At 44.3% G+C, this 17479-nt stretch overlaps 2 protein-coding genes and 2 long non-coding RNA genes across 6 annotated transcripts in view; 2 read left to right on the top strand and 2 right to left on the bottom strand.

Annotated features, from left to right (window-relative positions):
* The window catches only part of LOC133494500 (uncharacterized), a 23250-nt gene extending 13753 nt beyond the window's left edge, over positions 1–9497 (top strand). The window contains exon 3 of the long non-coding RNA XR_009793315.1: positions 9431–9497. This is a non-coding gene — a long non-coding RNA (uncharacterized LOC133494500). The remainder of the gene's footprint in view (positions 1–9430) is intronic.
* The window catches only part of LOC133494490 (protein Dok-7-like), a 10868-nt gene extending 1228 nt beyond the window's left edge, over positions 1–9640 (bottom strand). Inside the window, exons 1-11 of one of the 2 annotated variants that reach the window (XM_061808391.1) lie at positions 9555–9640; positions 9422–9467; positions 8698–8928; positions 7212–7412; positions 6485–6604; positions 4457–4555; positions 3571–4235; positions 3346–3394; positions 2513–3052; positions 1469–1557; positions 618–687 (exon numbers count right to left, since the gene is read on the bottom strand). In XM_061808391.1, coding sequence (XP_061664375.1) covers positions 618–687; positions 1469–1557; positions 2513–3052; positions 3346–3394; positions 3571–4235; positions 4457–4555; positions 6485–6604; positions 7212–7412; positions 8698–8928; positions 9422–9467; positions 9555–9608 — 2164 coding nt within the window. In that variant the 5' untranslated portion in view covers positions 9609–9640. Of the gene's footprint in view, positions 1–617; positions 688–1468; positions 1558–2512; positions 3053–3345; positions 3395–3570; positions 4236–4456; positions 4556–6484; positions 6605–6798; positions 7081–7211; positions 7413–8697; positions 8929–9421; positions 9468–9554 lie in introns of those variants that run through there. The other variant, XM_061808390.1, reaches the window with a different exon arrangement.
* Positions 9557–13024, top strand: LOC133494499 (uncharacterized). The gene is made up of 3 exons (XR_009793314.1): positions 9557–9655; positions 11882–12031; positions 12930–13024. It is a non-coding gene; the product is annotated as an uncharacterized LOC133494499 (long non-coding RNA).
* On the bottom strand, positions 9708–17350 carry LOC133494488 (hepatocyte growth factor activator). 2 transcript variants are annotated; one of them, XM_061808387.1, is made up of 15 exons: positions 17057–17350; positions 16921–16972; positions 16206–16299; positions 15980–16053; positions 15604–15628; positions 15485–15564; positions 14354–14485; positions 13533–13643; positions 13134–13308; positions 12913–13010; positions 12527–12791; positions 12210–12349; positions 11847–11987; positions 11114–11256; positions 9708–10384 (listed from the first exon to the last, which is right to left on the bottom strand). In XM_061808387.1, exons 1-15 carry the CDS (start codon positions 17105–17107, stop codon positions 10211–10213), a joined length of 1755 nt encoding a protein of 584 aa, XP_061664371.1. In that variant the 5' UTR covers positions 17108–17350; the 3' UTR covers positions 9708–10210. The 2 variants fall into 2 exon arrangements, with proteins under 2 accessions (XP_061664371.1, XP_061664370.1); XM_061808386.1 differs by having other exon boundaries at positions 15485–15628.
* Between the last annotated feature and the right edge of the window lie 129 nt (positions 17351–17479).

Raw genomic sequence — 17479 nt, 5'->3', positions numbered from 1 at the left:
CCGCATCTTTTTTAAAATTCTAGACCCCCTTATGATATTCCTGAATCTTTTTCCAATTCGGGAATTTTTGCCAGCAAACGTTACTTTGGCCTCTCCCCTACCTCTGACTCACCAAAACAAAAGACGTGTTATTGCGCAGAGGTGTTCTAACCATGTTACATATGAAATCAAAGGTAGCCATTATCGGCATCTCTGTAGAAACGAGCCCAGGGGGACACTCTCGGAGAGGCCATTAGACGTCGGCAGGGCCTTTTGGCAATGTCTAAAAGAAGCATTGAAACCTAATTGATCCTCGTAGAAGCGTGGTGATCTGTAATGGCCGCCATTACGGCAAGTGGCTCGTACCCACAGCAACCATACATCGAAGGAGCGTGGCCAAATGTCAACTGCTTTTGAGGGAAAAGCTGATCCAATGAGTGGTGCTGTTCAGAACTCACAATAATCGTAATATTATAGTGTCCTTTTTTGGAACACATCTCCCAATAGGGAATACTGCGTATAGAAATGAGCTGTCTCCAAAACGGGTAAAAACAGAGCAAAAAAAAAAAAAAAAGTATTTCAGTACCACATTGAGACCTCAATCTTCGATACTCAACAGCTAAAGTGTTTATCCTTACCTTCCGTCTCTTGGAGCAACTTTTGCGGACCGCAACTGAGCATCAGTTCATACTTGCTTTTTTCATCCACCTGCAAAACAAATTATTGTGTTTTTATGACTAACATGCATTCAATTTTCATTTATGAATGGATTGACTTCCATCCTTAAAGAGTTGGTAATGAATGTTTGGTTATAAATTCAGTGAACAGAATTGGAGACAACAAAATGCTAAATGCTACAGAGTTAGCAACCGTAATTTGCCTTAGAACGCTACCAATGACCGTTTTAGATCAAAATACGTTAACTACTATTCAGCTCACTCATACATGATGTTATATATGCTGTAGACATCTAACAGATTCTTGAAAATCGCAGTCGCTCCTCTGTCGATTTTGGCAAAGTTTAACATTTCATGCCCAACATTTCGTCTGACTGCAATAATCGTCCTCGTAAAACTTGTTCCAAACGTGCAATCGCAAACATGGTTCCTGGTGTAACTTATTTTGGGGTATTTTGGGGTCCTAGTGGAGCTTCAAGGCAGAAATTTTGCGTCGACCTATTTTTGAAGTTAACTAAAAGATATATATTTTATCAACACCCCGCCCTAGAATTTTAGGAGAAGGAAATGAGAGCATCTGCAACTAAGTGCCAATATGAGCCAAATCACAAGTGGTCACTTAGCACCAATTCACAGCAGTTTTTTGAAGCCCCCCACATTCTGTCTGAAGTTAATATGGTAAGACACAAATTAACCATTTAAAGCTGTTAAAATAATAATAGTAATAATAATGCTTCAAACTCAATTAGTTCCACAGTTGTGACATGTGTTGATAGGATAAAAGCCGATTTGGGCGTTTTGTTTCTGCGTACCTCCGAATTTCTCTCTGTTGCTCGGCTCTCCATGATCTCATAAGCAGGATCAGCTTTGCGGCGCTCCTCTCTGCCACTGGGACTTTTGTCTGGCGAGGGGTGGAGGGGGGGAAAAATGACGGAAACCTTAATTTTTCCACGGCAGTGTGTGATGCACGATTCCTGAAATAAGTATAATACAAAACACCAGCATACTCTTAGCCTCGCACACACCCGTCGGTTTTCATCATGCAAGAATGAAGGAAAACACCCAAGCTGCATGCAAGAGTGGATTTTTCTTTTAACGCATAGTAGTGTTTTAAATGAGAAAATTAACGACAGTTGTTTTTGTAAATTGTCGAATTACTAAAAGGTCAAATGCGATATTTAGACATGAAAAAGTATCAGATACATTTAACATAATTTTCACTTTTAAGCTCAGTGTGTTTTCAGCGTTATTCAAGGTCATCAGCACTTGGTTTATTAAAACAAAGCAATGGCATGAGTGTAGTCCAGTGATCACCTCAACAAAGAAGAGAAGTGACCGTGTTATCTGAAGTTGCCCTGTCGATATACTGTACCTTGAGAGATAACAATGCAATGTATCGCAATCGTGATTTTTCTTTCTCACCTCCTAGACAATGAAGGACATGACTTGGAGACCGGAGGCAGTGCGTGCGAATTGGATGTCACGGATCTGTCTCCTCACCCGTGTAGCATCAGTAGAGTACATTAAGTATTTAGATATCAGTGAGGTCTTCAACAACAACGACAACAAAAAAAACAAGAGTAGGTAGTATCAATCTGTTGTTGTATCGGTACTGTGATTTGTCACTGTCGATATAAAGGATTAAAGAGTAGTGGATCACGGACTGGACTGTAAACAAATGGAACCGACGAAGCTTCAAAATAATCCTTGTAATCAGATCCAGTGCAAAAGGAAAGTGAAAGAAAAGACAGGAATGGGGGAGGAAAAAAAGGCCAAGACAAAAACCAAAGCTTGGTTGGAGAGGAGAGAAAAGGGAAGAGGCTTGAAGGACGCAGGGGGGGGGGGGAGCCAATTACCTTTACTGGTCAGATTCTGACCATTCATCTCTTTATTTGGACCATCAGCGAGGGTCGCCTCATGAGCAGAACCTTCTTGGTCTGCGATTTTCTTCAGGTGCAACCCAGTTAGAAAGGTCTGCACACTGAAGATCCGGCTGTGGCGGCGTACTTTGGCGGGGGTGCCTCGTGGGGGCGGGCGGCAGCGCGACCCGCGGCATTTGGAGCAGTTTTCGTAAATGACATCCGTTATTGGTGCACGGGTGCTGAGTGCTGGTGAGGGTTTGTGGTGTAATGCAGGGCTCATGGCTTCGTACAAGTTATAATGGTTGGGATTCGATTCCTTGGTTATTCTGGGGTAATGAAAGAACTCTGCTAAAAAACTGGCTAGCTTCTCCCGCCGTTTTTTAGGAAGGGGCGACCCCTCAGTTGTCCTTTCTGAGTTGTGAACTGGGGCAGCAACGCCGACATCGCTTCTGCGCAGTGAATTGTCAACAATTTGAGCTGCTGGATGGGAAATATCACTTGGGGCAAGCGGAAACACAGTCTCATCACCAAAACCTCTTGTCATCATGCAGGAGAAAACACAAGACAGGGTGCAAAAGTAGCTGTACAGTGAACCCTTGCATATTATTGGTTAGACATTCAGACATTCAATTATTTTTGTGCTCCATTTGTTGGCATCTTGCTCTTGTCAAGGACGTAGAGTTGAGTTTCATTTCAACAAAATGACTGCTATGTCACCATCTCTAAACAATTACAAAGGTTCTAGGGCAGCATCAATTACACATTTTTTCATTCCTTATCCTCAACGAACGGTGGGGTTTCAGTGTGTCCAAGATGATTGCACCTACCTGATAACGTGGGTTTCGTTGCTCTGCTTGCAGGGTTAAGGGTCATCCCCTGTGAAAAAATGTGAAAGATTAGAATTCACAACGATCACTTTCAAAATCAGATAAATCCTCATTGGCCAAGTAAATAGAAAAATCAAAACGCCCTTTTGAAGACTCGGAAGTGAAGTCCTTTTACTGTGACGTGACCTACGGGAGTTTCGTGTGAAAAATCAATGACAACCTCACCTGAAGTCCACCGCATACCGAACAGATGGTCACTATGGTTTTGGTTGTGGAGGACCCTGGGCTGTAACTCGAGGGCGTCCCCTTTGTTTTTCTGCTGTGTGAGCTTGCTGCGGTTTCGAGGTGACCCTCAGATCCCCCTTTTAAAGGCTCAGTTCCAAAGTCAGAGGAGTCCTGTACCAAACTCTTGGGAGTATCGTATAGATACCTAAGGGATGTTGGTACTTTGTACTCCTGTCCTGAAATCTTGGGGCAAGAACAAGGGCTCAGGTCTTGAGCCAAGTGGGGAGGCAGGCTAAAAACTGACCCAAAGTCATCACCACTGTTAATGTCCAGACTTCCAGTGTATGAGGAGAAACTTCCAGAGTACGAGGAATGGCTACCGGTGGCAATACCGCTGTCTAACGAGCTCTGGCGACCGATTTCCAGTAGCTGCCTGGGGTCTTGGACTCTCGAAGCATTCCCACAGTCCTGGTCAGCCAACTGCTTTTCCACACTCGCCACTTTGGTGCCTACAATGTTGCTGTCCACGGGGTTGCTGCCGGATTCGGTCCAAATGGCCAAGCGGCTTGAGACGCTGCTGTCCGATTGGCTAGTGTCTGAGGTGTCTGAGGAACCAGATATGCTGCGGTCGTCACCCCCAGGGGATGCGCAGTACATAGACGACGCTGCAAACAGAACATGTTTTAAGGGTGTTTAATCTGCAGCTCACACATAATGCAACATCAGGTTGCAAGCGGCGTAATCACGATGATAAATCACAGGAGTGAGTGAAGAAAGACCGACTGTCGTAATTTCTATCGTGATGGACCTTTAAAGAGCAGAATCACTGTGCGTGGTACCAACAAAGTAAAGGCAAGGAATGGGTCGGAATAGGAACATGTTGTACCTGTGCTGTCCCGACTGGAGAGCATACTCAGTCGCTTCTCCAATTCCCGCGTCTCATGGTTCAGCCTCTCCTCAGAGTTGGTCTGACTGGAGCTAGGATCTTTCAAAGAGAATGACGAGCAGATGTTAGCTTTCTTGTTCGGGGAAAAGAATGTCGAGATTCTACGAACTGTACTCTCGGGTTGGAGTAGTATTACATGAAAGTGTGAAACTACCTATTGTTACGGAAAACACTGAAGACTTTCAAACATTTGCCAATTTAGTGGTACTTTCCAACTCCAGTGAACAATCGGCATACAACAACGGCGTAACGCAATCCTACCCAAAGCATGTCAAGGGAGTTTTCCGCAGATTTCTGTGATATAGTGGGGATTTTTGTGACAGTCAATTATGTTGATTACACACAAATGTGAGCGATATAGCAGGGCAGCAGTGGACCAAGCTCACTAAAGCAGAGGAACGCTTTCATTAATCTTTTTCAACCCAGCGCTGGCTGTAATCAATATGCACAATGTCGATTTGAATTACCACAAAAACACACCTAGTCTTTGAGGCTTAAGGCTTTGAGGCCACATGTGCAAGTAACGTCCTTGAAGAGGGTCACGCGGTGCGTTTGTGCAACACGACATGGTTTATTAATAGTAAGCGTTTAACGCCGCTGCTCGACCATGTGAACGACTCATGTCTTTTTAGTCTGCAACATCTTTTTATTTTATTTTTTAAAACTTTACTTTTGCACCGGACACACACAAGTGCTGTTTTTAATTCTTCCTCCGCCCACGTAGCTTGTTTAGTACAGAGCGATCAAATAGTTTTGCTAATTTAACAACAAAAATGGATGTTACTCTGAAAAATCAGAATTGGAAATACAATAAAGGATCAAATGGGACCCTAGTAACAAATACAAAGCTTTTAATGGAAACACGAATATGAATAAATGAATAAAATGACATCGCTAGCCTGTTATTATTTTTCATTTTAGACAAGGAGGCACGTGCTACCCACCAAGTGGACGCGATCGTGGAATGCTTTGGGTGATGGTACATGCATGCCTCAAGTGATTAGGAGGCTTTGTCTACTCCACTTGTCAACCCCTCGCTTCTATTTATTCTCCGACTGGAATAGGTTGCGCTTAAGCGGACAGATATGCGAAAATGAAGAATATCCACGAGCCCCCGCAGGTGATCCACACACATTGACTGTGATATCGGGAAGAACACTGGCTGGTGGAAATTGGAGAGGTGTTAAAAGTGCACAGAAGGAGAGCGGCGTTAAATGTGGTGTTAAAATAAAAATGAGTTTGGTTGGAAGACTTTAAACCTGTGCATTGTAATCAAAATCTACTAGAGCAGACGGCTACATGTAAAGACGTTAATGTTGTTTTTACACTTGGTGAAGCAGAATGTAGCTCTGTGCATAAGGTTTGTATTTTGTACTCTCTGGTCCCAAGAGTTCTATTAACCAAACAGCTGTTTGTCTTGTTTGGTATATGTTCAACAACAGCTGCCTTTAGCAAAACGTCTTCCAGCTTGAAGGCTTGACTCGAGAGGTTTATTCAGGTTTGACTAAAGTTTAAAGTAAAAAATTGCTCATGATTCATGTCAAATTTTAGATAAAGGGAATTTTGCGGGATTTTACAGTTAATTTGACTTGAATCCTGGATCGGAATGTGTTGGACCTTGAAGCTTCTCACTGCCAATTGAATTTGCTGCTGCAACAATTTAGCCAACCTCAAGGTTTAGACAGCGTTTAATTCAGTCGGGGCTTGCGGCAGCCACTCAAACTTCCAACAAAGATAATAATAATTTAGAACCAATTGTGTCAAAAAAAAAAAGCAGCTGCCAGTTATAATTTTGTGACATAAAAGCAGTTCCATCCACTATGGAGTCCCTCTCACTCATTCTGACAAAAAAAACCAACAAAAAAACGGTTGCACTCGAGGAAGGGAACACACCGAGTAGCAGTTCCAGTGTGTGTTGGGATGTGCCTATTGTCTGCTGGTGCGGGATTGAACACCTCCAGGACTGACCTGGCAGGATGGGCTGCAGACCGAACGGGCCCTTAGTAGGGGAGACACCTCGGACTATGCAGTCAAACAAGAAGCTTATCTGCTCGCTCTCAGAAGACGTGAGTAGGAAAACGCCAGCCCCTGTGGAGCACAGGTGGAAAACTGTTAGGGACAATAATATATTCTGACGGCTTCTGCAGCATTTTGACCATTTTCCAACAAATATAACTTGAAGCGTTACGACGACAACCTCCGTTTTTCTTGGAATTATTATTTTTTTTTTTTACAACATTGTGGTGCACCTTTCTCTGACCTCCCTGTGACAACAAACTTACGGTCACCCATAAAAGGTCCTCGTGTCAGCTGTCCCGCAGACCACCCACCATGTCAAGGCATGGCCCTTCATCATACTCTTGACACTTCCCTGCATACCCCATAGTCTGCTCCACTTGATCCAAGAAAATAATTATCTGGTACAGTGGTCATTGTTTGTATAAATAATACTGTAAATATTATTAAAGCTGAAGTGGTCTGCTCGTTGAAACTATGCCTTTGCTTATCATCAAAAACATGCATTACAAAGACAATAAAACAGGGCCAATGAATGACTCATGCCTGTGGGGGTTGGTTTTTTTTTTTTTTTTTTGTCAGCACTGAATCATTCACTGTAAAACATTTATCCCAGCAGATGTTCTCTCCATTGTCCTTACAACAGAGCATCTAAAGCAACTTCTGCAAAGAGACTTACAATAACCACAGCGTGTTCCTCCCTCAAATACAAATCCGTTTGGTACGGGCCCATATCTCCGCAGATCCGGAAGGTTCCAGTGGCCCACGACGACGGGCGGTGCGTCTCGGACGAGAGCTAGCAAGTTGTTGCACAAGTGGAGGGTCGCTGGTCCGCTTTCTAACTTTGTCCCCGCCAAGATTCCGACACTGAACCTGTGAACTGGGCCCGACAAAATAAATACATGAATAAATAATTGTAAAAACTCACATAAGAGACCCAGGAAAAGTCATATCGCTGTGCAATCTGGCTTCCACGTGGCAGTTAATAATCCCAGCATCTGGGCATGAATTGGACTGGAATGGTTTGTGATTTTTGTGAAGTTATTGTTGGACAGACTGCAAGCACTTTTTCCTGACTTTGATCGCACAATTACTTCGGCATGGCATAAACATCCGTCTCCATTAGGCTGTTGTCCTTGCTGTGAATATGAGAAAATGTCAAGCGCTTGAATAAAAGGCTTGGCGCACACACACAGACGCGCAGGTGACATTTCTGCTGGCCGTGACGTAATCTACTCGGTGGCATTAAGCGGTCAACTGCACTCACAAAAGACTGGAAGGTCCACGAATGTAATCATTAGTACTGGCCTTCACATTCACCTGGACTGTGGCCACCAGCTGCTAATAGCCATTCCTATTAGTGGCGCCGATGAGTTTCTCCCTTATGTAACATATAGTGTACCTTTATAGTACTCGGTGCAGGCAGAGACTTTAGCATTTGTACATAGAATATTCAGCATTGTTACCTCCTGAATTTGATCTCGATATGTTTCAACTTGTAACAAACCAACAGGTACACTCTTGTTAAAGATTAAAAACTGAACTACGAGGGTTAGAACCTGTAAGTCATCCACAGTTACATTCTTGTCATCTTGTAAACCTGTACCAGAAAGGTCTCATCCTTCAATGAATCAGCGGCTGTACTTTTGCAACACTCACACTGGATCTAGAGAGATCCAGAGTGAGTTATAATTGATTAGGTTGTGTGCTCTTGTTAACTCTGAAAGCTGATCTACATGGGTTAGAACCTGCAGTTTACCAACTCCAGAAAGGTCTGATCCTACAATCAATCGGCAGTCGTGCTCTTGCCAGCTGCTAAACGTGATCTAGACAAGTCCAAAGTGATAATTAAGGAGCAACTTTGCTCTTGTTAATGCTGAAACGTGATCGACCAGTGTTAGAACCTGAGTTTTATCAACTGATGCGTTCTTGTCATCGTCGAGCTCAGCCAGAAAGGTCTCATCCGACAACCATTCGGCAGTTGTGCTGTTGCCAACCACTAAACTTGATCGAAAAGAGTCCAAACTAATAATTAATGAGCAAGGTTGCTCATGCTCCAGTCATGTCTGATTCTACAACTATTACAAATTACAAATGCCCGATCCGATGACCAAGAAGCAATTGCATTCATGGGGACTCCTGAACATGATCAAGAAAAGTCTCACCTTCTCCAAGGCTGTAGCGCAGGCGGACTTCCCACGCCTGCAGAGTCTCTTTGTTGTCGAAACCCAGGAGAACCGCCTGGGTCAGGCAGAGAATTGCCAGCGTGGAAGACGCGCCCTCGCACCACCGACCGCTTTCCAGGCCGCAGATCTCCTCGAGAGTGACACTGGCCCGTTCCTTGTTCCCATCGACTTTGTCCGACTTGTCTTTGAAAACCAGCAACACGAGGCAATCTGGAGGCATCAAGGAGTCCATGTAGAGTATGTGGAGCACGCAGTGACGATCAATGTCAATTTACAACTACCGCTGACAGCTGTGATAACACGAGCATGAAAGAGCAGACCAGAGACAAGTTACATTTTTTTTTTTTTTCCTGGAGAACAGAGTCAACAATACGTAACCAACATGTACGTACAATCCAACGATTCGGCAAACAATAACTGACACTCCAAACTACCAAATTTGAATTAAAAAAAAAATGAATATAATGGGGGGGAAAAAGTCTAAAAAATGATTGTGGAAAACGTCCCAATTTTACAAGAAAAATGTATGAATGACAAAACCAATACAAATAACTGTAACTCTATGAAAAGTCATAATTGATTTTAAAGTAATAAGAGGAAACAATTATCAATTTTTCGAGGAAATTAAGAGGAAATTTGCAGTTTGTTTGTTGTGGAAGAATGTGTAATGTTACTTTTTTTTTTTTTTTTTTTTTTTTTTTACCTGCTACAGGCGACGGCTTTCGAAGAACGATCCACCTACTTTTCCACTGTGAAAGATGAAACAAAACAAAAAAAAAGGTCAGTCTTGAGTCAATGAAACTCAGAACCCTCCCAAAAATAAAATAAAGCTTTACCTTTTTTCCGTCTTTGAGTCTAGCGTATCCCTCCACGACGACCGAATCGGTCATCTTCAGTCATGGTTCCTGACAGCTGCACAGTTGGCTGCCCCAATGAGGTGGGTCACTTTCAAAATAGCTGCAGTGCCCCCCCCGCTCGCTCGCAAAGCCGACGCCCCCTTGGCCCTCCACCCCCATACCCCCCACCCCCCACCCGGCAGTCTCCGGCTTTGACAACAGTAACAACAAGAGCAGCATGGAAAATGGCGCGACCACCTGAAGAAGCGCATAATTCGCATGCCAGTGCATCGTAAACGCTTAAACAAAACTACCCAACCACTCCGCTTGCTCTGCATAGCTTGAAACTGAAACTGTTTGTAAAATTTTTAATGATGGAATACTGCGAAATGAAATTTGTAATTTCAAGAGAATAATGTCGTGTTATAGCAGACAAAACCGGAAGTTTTACAATACAAATATCTGTCTTTACGATCAAGTTGTCATACGAGGGGGGAAAAAGTGATTTTAAGAGTGATATAAAGGTTTACTCGTTTTTCGGACATACGTTTTTATTCAGTCTTTTACTGTTTCACAGTTGGGGGGGAAAAAAAAAGTCATCTGCAATCAACAACAAAACAAACAGTACATTCATTTAACTATTCACAAATCTCCTTTCATGCCTTCTTGGCTTTCCGTCTGATCACAGAATTAATCCAGTCCATGTAGTTGGCCACCTTTGTGTAAACGCCTGGCTTTCCAGAGCGGCCGCAGCCCTCCCCCCAGCTGATGATCCCATACAGGAAGTTGACGTCATCCTTTGCGCAGGCCAGTGGACCCCCGGAGTCCCCCTGACGAAAAGTGCAGGTCATAGCTGCGTCAGCAACGGGAATAGCGTACCCGCAAAAAAAAAAAAACAAAACTTTTTGACACGTTCCTTTGCAAGAGACGGTGCTAATTGCTAATTTCATGCTAATTTCTAATTTGATTGTAATTGCTAATCCAACGCTACTTGCAAGTCTAGTGCTAAATGCTCATCTAACATTTAAAAACAAGAAGTTGTTATGTCACGTGGAAATGCGTTAATTACATTACAGTTGTAATTTCTGGGATTAAAAATAGAACAATAATGGGAATAAATTATTAGATATAGTATTAAGATATGGGAAACGGTGCTTGGCGCCAAATCCTTGGCTAATAGGAAATTTGTGATTGTTGTCAAGGTAGTCTGCATCATCTTTATATGTTGGAGAGAAGTTAAGTTTAGCCTGGGTTGAGTCTTTGCTGCATGTATGTACACACCCACCTCCAGTGTTTTTTTTTTTGTTTTGTTTCTTTTCTTTTTTTTTTCTTTTTCGAAATTAAATCTGTAGTTTAGTTTTAACGGCAATGTAGTAAAATTTGTTTGACAGCGTTTCACAATTATAGTTCGTGATATATTCACATTTTTAAATTATCACAGGAAATAATTTCTTGGGGGGTTTCAATTCCATATTTGCGGCAGGTAAAATTTGGAATTTTGATTTGGAAGTTGTGATTTTTAAAAGCATTTTTTAATTGTACAGATGTCACCCTCTTACCTGGCAGGCGTCCACACAGCCGTTGAGGCCAGCACAAATCATGTCTGCTGTGACGTGGTTGCCGTAGACCTCTGGCCTCCTGCAGCTGTCACGGCGAATTAGCCTGACTCCCGCCTCCTGCAGGCTGGAATAACCATCTGCTTCTGTCAAGGGAAAAAAAAAAAATTATAGATGACAGTCATCCCGCTGCATTTTTAACATATCCTACGTGCGTCCATGAGTCCGTTCACACAAGAGGATGCAGTGAATTTCAAAGCAAAACTTCACATTTACCGATGAGTCTTTGTCTTCGTCTCAAAAACTGTGCTGATCTCAAGTTTAAGGCGATGCAACGCTGCCATCTACAGTGTCATAGGGGTTTAAAAACCTGAATTTCATAAATAAGCTCGAGACCCTCTTCTATGCCTACCCATTGAAAAATGTACTTTGAGGCCAGTAAATGGTTGGATTCCATGGTGATGAACATAAACGGTCCACGGCAGTGAAAGAGTTAGGAAGAAGAAGAGGCCTCTTATTTGATGAACAGAGTGAGCGAGAGAGTGAGAACAGGTGCTAAAGAATACTTTAAAAAAGTATCTCATTATCAAGTTAAAAGTGCTAAAAGTGGGGGATGTGTAAAACTATAAAAGCATGTCCTTGTGTGCTCTCCACTGACTGAACATTTCAGCTGTTCAAATACATTTACAATGTGTGAGGATCATATATGGTTTTGATTGATTTGATTTTTACTTACTCTCGTGCATGTGTCCCCAACCACTGATGGAGCAGCAGTAGCCGTCCGGGAAGGCCACGCCTTTGTCGGGGAGACAGATGGGCCTGATGAAGGGTGTCCTCTTCACGCAGAGGCCATCTTGCCTCTTCAGTTTGATGAGAACTGGCCCACAGGCGGTCACAAGGAAGAAAAAAAACAAACAAACGGTAAACTTTATTTTGTTGCTTTTGTGAGAGGAGGTGATGCGTGGGGACGCAGCTGCTAAGTTGTGTCATGGCCGCCACAGCTGTGCACGCACACATGAGCTCATTTAGTTGATGTGATTCATCACTCTGTGTGTGTGTGTGTGGTGTGTGTGTGTGTGTGTGTGTGTGTGGTGATTACCAATGTCGTGGAGCGTCGGGTTGAACACGGAGAACTGTTTGGGGAAAATGTATTTGTCCACTCCGAAAGTGCGTGTGTCGGGACCGCTGACGTTGAAGTGGTGCTGGCCCAGCACCACACGAATTTGCGACATCAGGGGGCTGCGCCAAGACACGTACAAGTCGCCAAAGGTCAATTTCCAGAAAGTTTGCTGGCTTTGAATCAACTACACCCAATGTGCAAAATGTGAGTGACTCAAGGTTCCACTGTACTTGTGTGGCAAATTGAGGCGTGTTTACGCTAACATTTATTCCTCCAACGAAGAAGCGATGACATACTTGCGGAAGAAGCAGTGCGCCGCCGAGATGACCCAGCAAGATGCGATCAGGGTCCCAGCACAGAAGTCCGACTGTCCGATGTGAATGGCGGCCATCCACGGGTGACTGCCCGGCAGAGCCGAGGTCCCTCCGATGATTCTTCCCCTGGCGACGTTCACCCTCTTCTTGTGCTTTGTCCCGCACACCGCCTTCTTGGCTGGCACGGACGGGTCTGAGTCGCCCAGCGCGGGCAACTTGTTGAACGTGTTCATCCTGCGAGAAGAAGCTATTTGAAAAAATACATTAGTTATGGTGTTGTCTGCTTTGTGTTCGTTTCCATGCTAAAAATGACAATGTAGTGATTTTTAAAATAACGGACTGTATTTTCCGGTCTGTATACTACTCACACACTGGCATCTTGCAGGAGGGGACACTGCAGTACTCCCAGGAGATGGCGCCCTTGCTCACAGTGTAACACCATGGCATCTTGTCTCCATCTGGATTCCTGCAAACACAAGGCACGTTCAGTTTCTCATATTTTGTACTCACGTGCCATAAATGCATCACGAGAGGTGTAAAGACGAGCTAGTTTGCGAGGCGTCGCCATGTACACACATGAAATACTCACCTGCAGTAGGCGTGCTCCCCGAGGCCGGTGAGGGGCGCGGCCGTCACCGTGCCCAGGTGGAGCTCGTTGTACAGCAGGTCCGAGTTCCACGGGAGACAGCGTGCGCCGGATGTCGTCGTGGACGCCAGGCCTCGGTAACTCGTGCCCCGGCCGTTGTAGCACTCGCTTTCTGGCTCTGTTTGAGGGGGGGGGGGGGGATGTACCGTATGAATATTTTGCAGTTCATTCAATATACAGTCATTGTACCGTAATGGGGACCAAGCTCTGCCAAGAATAGTACTAACAGCTACACCCCGAAAATACAGCATCCTTTCAGATAGACCGCTCACATGACCGCTTTAGAGCGCCTCGTTGTCAGGTTCGAGAAAGATGGCGAAAGGGAGATGTCTTTGTACTCACTGAAGCTACAGTGCGGTCCGGCGTAGCCGTGTCTGCAGTTGCACACCTCCTGGCCGGTGGCTGTGATCACCCGGCACGTTCCGTCATTCTGACATGGGTTGGAGCGGCACGCTAGAGGCAAAAAAAGTGTGCGTTTGTCAGGCCGTACTTCGCCATTGTTTTATCACTCGATTAAATACCGCAGTCACTCAAAAGTTCTTAAGGAACAGTGCATTGCTTGTTCGAACTACGTGAGATGTAATTCTCTCTTTATATTTAGTTTGACAGCAAAACGGCAGCTCGAAGCCTCTTTTTCTGAAGAATATTTCACTATGTGCCAAATTTTTAGGAGGTCAGTTGAACTGCGTTCACAGTCACCACATGGTGCTCGTTTGTACGCATCTCAAGGCACTGCTGTATTTCAGTATTTAGACCTTTGGTGACATTTTTGCTGGGCAGCACGTCATAAAATGTTTACGTAAAAGAGATGCCTTGGCTCAGTTTAAGCTCGAGAACCGGCATGACAAATGTCTGTGAGGGCCCGTTCAATGGCGCATGTCGCTTCCAGCAGTTTGGCTTGGGGAAGCGTGAAAGCGCCTTTTTGCTCTTAATTCCCATGCACACCCCCGCCGCCGCTCCCCCATGGACCTGTAGGTGTGTCGCAAAATACCATTCCTTAGTCACCATGAGTCATATAATCGGTTTTTTTCTTCCACGGTGATCAAAGGAAGGGTGTGGGGCCTGTTTAATATCTTGGCCAGGAGGTGAGTTTATTTGTTACATGCTACTGTGGGTGTCAGTAACGAAAGCAAACAAGACAGACACATTGGCTTGAGCCTTACGCGTGTAGCGGGCGCGCTGGCACTTGATTTTGCCGCTGACACACGTGCACTGTTCCACGTTGCGGAGGTGAATGCGACCCCAAGACTCTCCGGCGTCATAATAGCGCAGGTGTACGGTTTCGTAGCATTGTTCTAAAGACAATTACAACAACAACAAAGGAACACAAGCAGAGGCAACAAAGGTGAATGAAAGAAAGGAAACCTGACTGTGCCGTTTTGGACGACAGTGGACCCCGGCATACTCACAGTTTGCCTGATTGGGGCCAGCGGGGTCCACTGTCCTTTCCGTTCCATATTGTACATTTTCTATATACAGTGAATAAACTAAGTATTTGAACACCCTGCTCTATTGCAAGTTCTCTCACTTAGAAATCAGGGAGGGGTCTGAAATTTTAAAATTTTGCTACTGTGAGAGAGAGAGAGAGAGAGAGAGAACCTAAAAAGAAAAATCCACAAATCACAATGTCTTTTTTTTTTTTTTTTAAACGATTTATTTGTGTGATACAGCTGCAAATAAGTATTTATAATACCTGTCTATCCGCTAGAATTCTGACCCTCAAAGACCTGTTAGTCGGCCTTTAAAAGTCCACCTCCACTCCATGTATTATCCTGCATCAGATGCACTTGTGTGAGGTTGTTAGCTGCATAAAGACACCTGTCCAGCCCATACAATCAGTAAGACTCAAACTTGTAACATGGCCAAGACCAAAGAGCTGTCCGAAGACACCAGAGACAAAATTGTACAACTCCACACGGCTGGAAAGTGCTGCGGGTGAACTGCCAAGCAGCTTGGTGAAAAAAATAAATAAATTTAAAAAAATCATACTTTGTGATTTCTGGAATTTTCTTTTTAGATTGTCTCTCTCACAGTGGACATGCATCTATGATGAAAATTTCAGACCCCCTTGTGATTTCTAAGTGGGAGAGCTTGCAATATAACAGGTTGTTCAAATACTCATTTTCTTCACTGTATGTGTACAGTATTAGACAAGTGTGCAACTGTGTACGCATCAAATTTTCTGTTCTAGCACAACACCGTACCCGTTTGGACATGTTGGTACGCCTTTTGAGTTTCTAAAGAATATGTCGTAGATGTAAGTACATCAAGGTTGCCACATGCAGCGTACTCACTCTGCTCGCACAGTGTTCCGGAAAAGCCCTCAGGACAGGAGCACTCGAACGCCAGGCCGCTAGGGACGAGCAAGCAGGTGCCGCCGTTTTGACACGGTGGCACCTGACATGGATTGGTGATTCGTCGCGACGTGTGGATAGAAGCTGGGCGGGAAAAAAAAAATCTCTTTAATTAATGTCCACACATTCACTGCCATTGACTTCTTTACAAGTCAAATGTCCACGGGAGGGTTAGCGATGCAGAGACTGGAGGAGTCACGGAAGGGTATTGAAGTAATTTCACAGGTGAAAATGCTCTGAGAATATGAAATGATCATGATCATGACTTTATGTGGTCTCGCTGTGTTGTGGATCTTTAAATTTGACATCTCTAATTTGATATCTTGCGATAGTGCGCATTTTGATGTGGTCCCACACCGATTAGGACTATGGAGTAGGTAAATAATATTGCAGGGAGGATAAAGCTTGAAAATCTGTATCAATGAAATATTTTACCATTTGGCTGTCTTCGCTGCGGTGCACAGAAGCCCCACTTTCGGTCCCGGTCGAAATTAGATGTAAGCGAGCACCTGTGAGAAGATAGAGGGGAAAGCACTTTTTCCATCCAGGTTTCCAGTACAGTCCCATTAAAAGGTTGCCGTTTCTGTTTAATACCCAGCAGTATTTCATTTGGGTCTGCGTAAAGATTTACGGCGCTCTGGACTATTTTTGAGGTACTCACCACGGTCTCGAGGCGAGTACGGTGATGCAGTGGTGATGAATTCTTCCGCCCTGACGAAATGGAAGTGTGCATTCTTTGCCGGATGTGGTGACAACTGTGAACGGGAGGCGAAATCCCCCCAAAAAATGTCATCATCACTAAATGGTGGACTCTTCGCGTTTTCATAATATATTGTATACAATGTGTGTGTGTGTATATATTTATATATTGTGAATGCTCGAGTGTCAGCATTTTTTTCATCAGTTGGAAAACTTGAAAGTTTCATTTTTTTCCAGATATAGGTTTGGTTATTTTTGACAGCACAGTACTGTAGAATGAATGCTTGACTCTCAGCATTCCTGGAATATTTTGGGGAGGAAAAGCAATAAAATGATGGCTGGATCCTCCGCATTTCAGGTATTTAATATGAAAATTTTCTCTTTACACTCTGAATATGCAGTGCAGTTGTTGAGCATCGTTTTTGTGTCTTTCAGCATTCCCACGATATTGTGACAGTCGTATCTACCCGAGCAGCATCCTTTAATATTTTTGGAAACAAAAGTGTGACCGCTTGACTCTCAGCTTTCTCGCCACATTTCTAGTCAGTGTTGAACGCTCGTCTCTTGGCGTTCCCACAAACGCCGCGTCACTCGTATTCGTTTGAACGCTTGACTCTCGGCACTCGTGCTGTTTTCCCATCTCTCAGGTCTGAAATGCGCAAGTGTGTTGCGTTTACCTTTTGCGCTCCTCGCGTCCGGCTCTTTGGAGATAACGGTCTCGCGCGCAAGCTGAAAGCAAATCCGAGTGCGCACTTTTTTTCCCACAGAAAACTTTGACATAACTTTTCTTTTTAACGTGTTGTACTTACTTACCCCCTGCGTGTAGAGAAGAAATGGAAGAAAAAGCAAGAGCCCGTATGTCATGGTGGAAGTATGCACCAATGTGCCGCGGGAAGACCGGGGGCAAAAAAAAAACAAAAAAAAAAGAAAAGTTGCCGTCACGTCATGTGTGGAAGTTAGAAGCGGCTCGTTGCGCTTTTATGCACATGTGGATCCCTGCAAGTATTATCCTGCCCCGCCGTGTTGAGTAAAAGCCCTTTCGTCATTGGGCTTGTCAATGTCTTGGGGTATTCCGCCGCCTCCCTCCTAGCTGGTGCTTCCCCCACGGACGGCCCACGCACTCTGCCTTGCCTCGAGCACCGTCGGGCCCCCATCGCGGACCTGCGTGCGGGGAGGGTGCGAAGGGGAGGGAACGGGGCGTTGTTTTATCGACCTCGATGGAAACAAAGTTATTGT

The sequence above is a fragment of the Syngnathoides biaculeatus genome, chromosome 21 (genome assembly GCF_019802595.1).
Source record: "Syngnathoides biaculeatus isolate LvHL_M chromosome 21, ASM1980259v1, whole genome shotgun sequence".
Classification (NCBI taxonomy): Eukaryota; Metazoa; Chordata; class Actinopteri; order Syngnathiformes; family Syngnathidae; genus Syngnathoides; species Syngnathoides biaculeatus.
This window is presented reverse-complemented; position numbering and strand designations above follow the sequence as displayed.

Bases quoted from the DNA above. Each gene is read 5' to 3' on its own strand.
- LOC133494488 (XM_061808386.1), bottom strand. From the start codon at position 17,107: ATGACATACGGGCTCTTGCTTTTTCTTCCATTTCTTCTCTACACGCAG. The intron at 16,300-16,920 runs GTAAACGCAACA...TCCCGTTCACAG, and splicing joins GGACGCGAGGAGCGCAAAAG to TTGTCACCACATCCGGCAAA. The intron at 10,385-11,113 runs GTAAGAGGGTGA...ACTTTTCGTCAG, and splicing joins GCTGTGTGGACGCCTGCCAG to GGGGACTCCGGGGGTCCACT.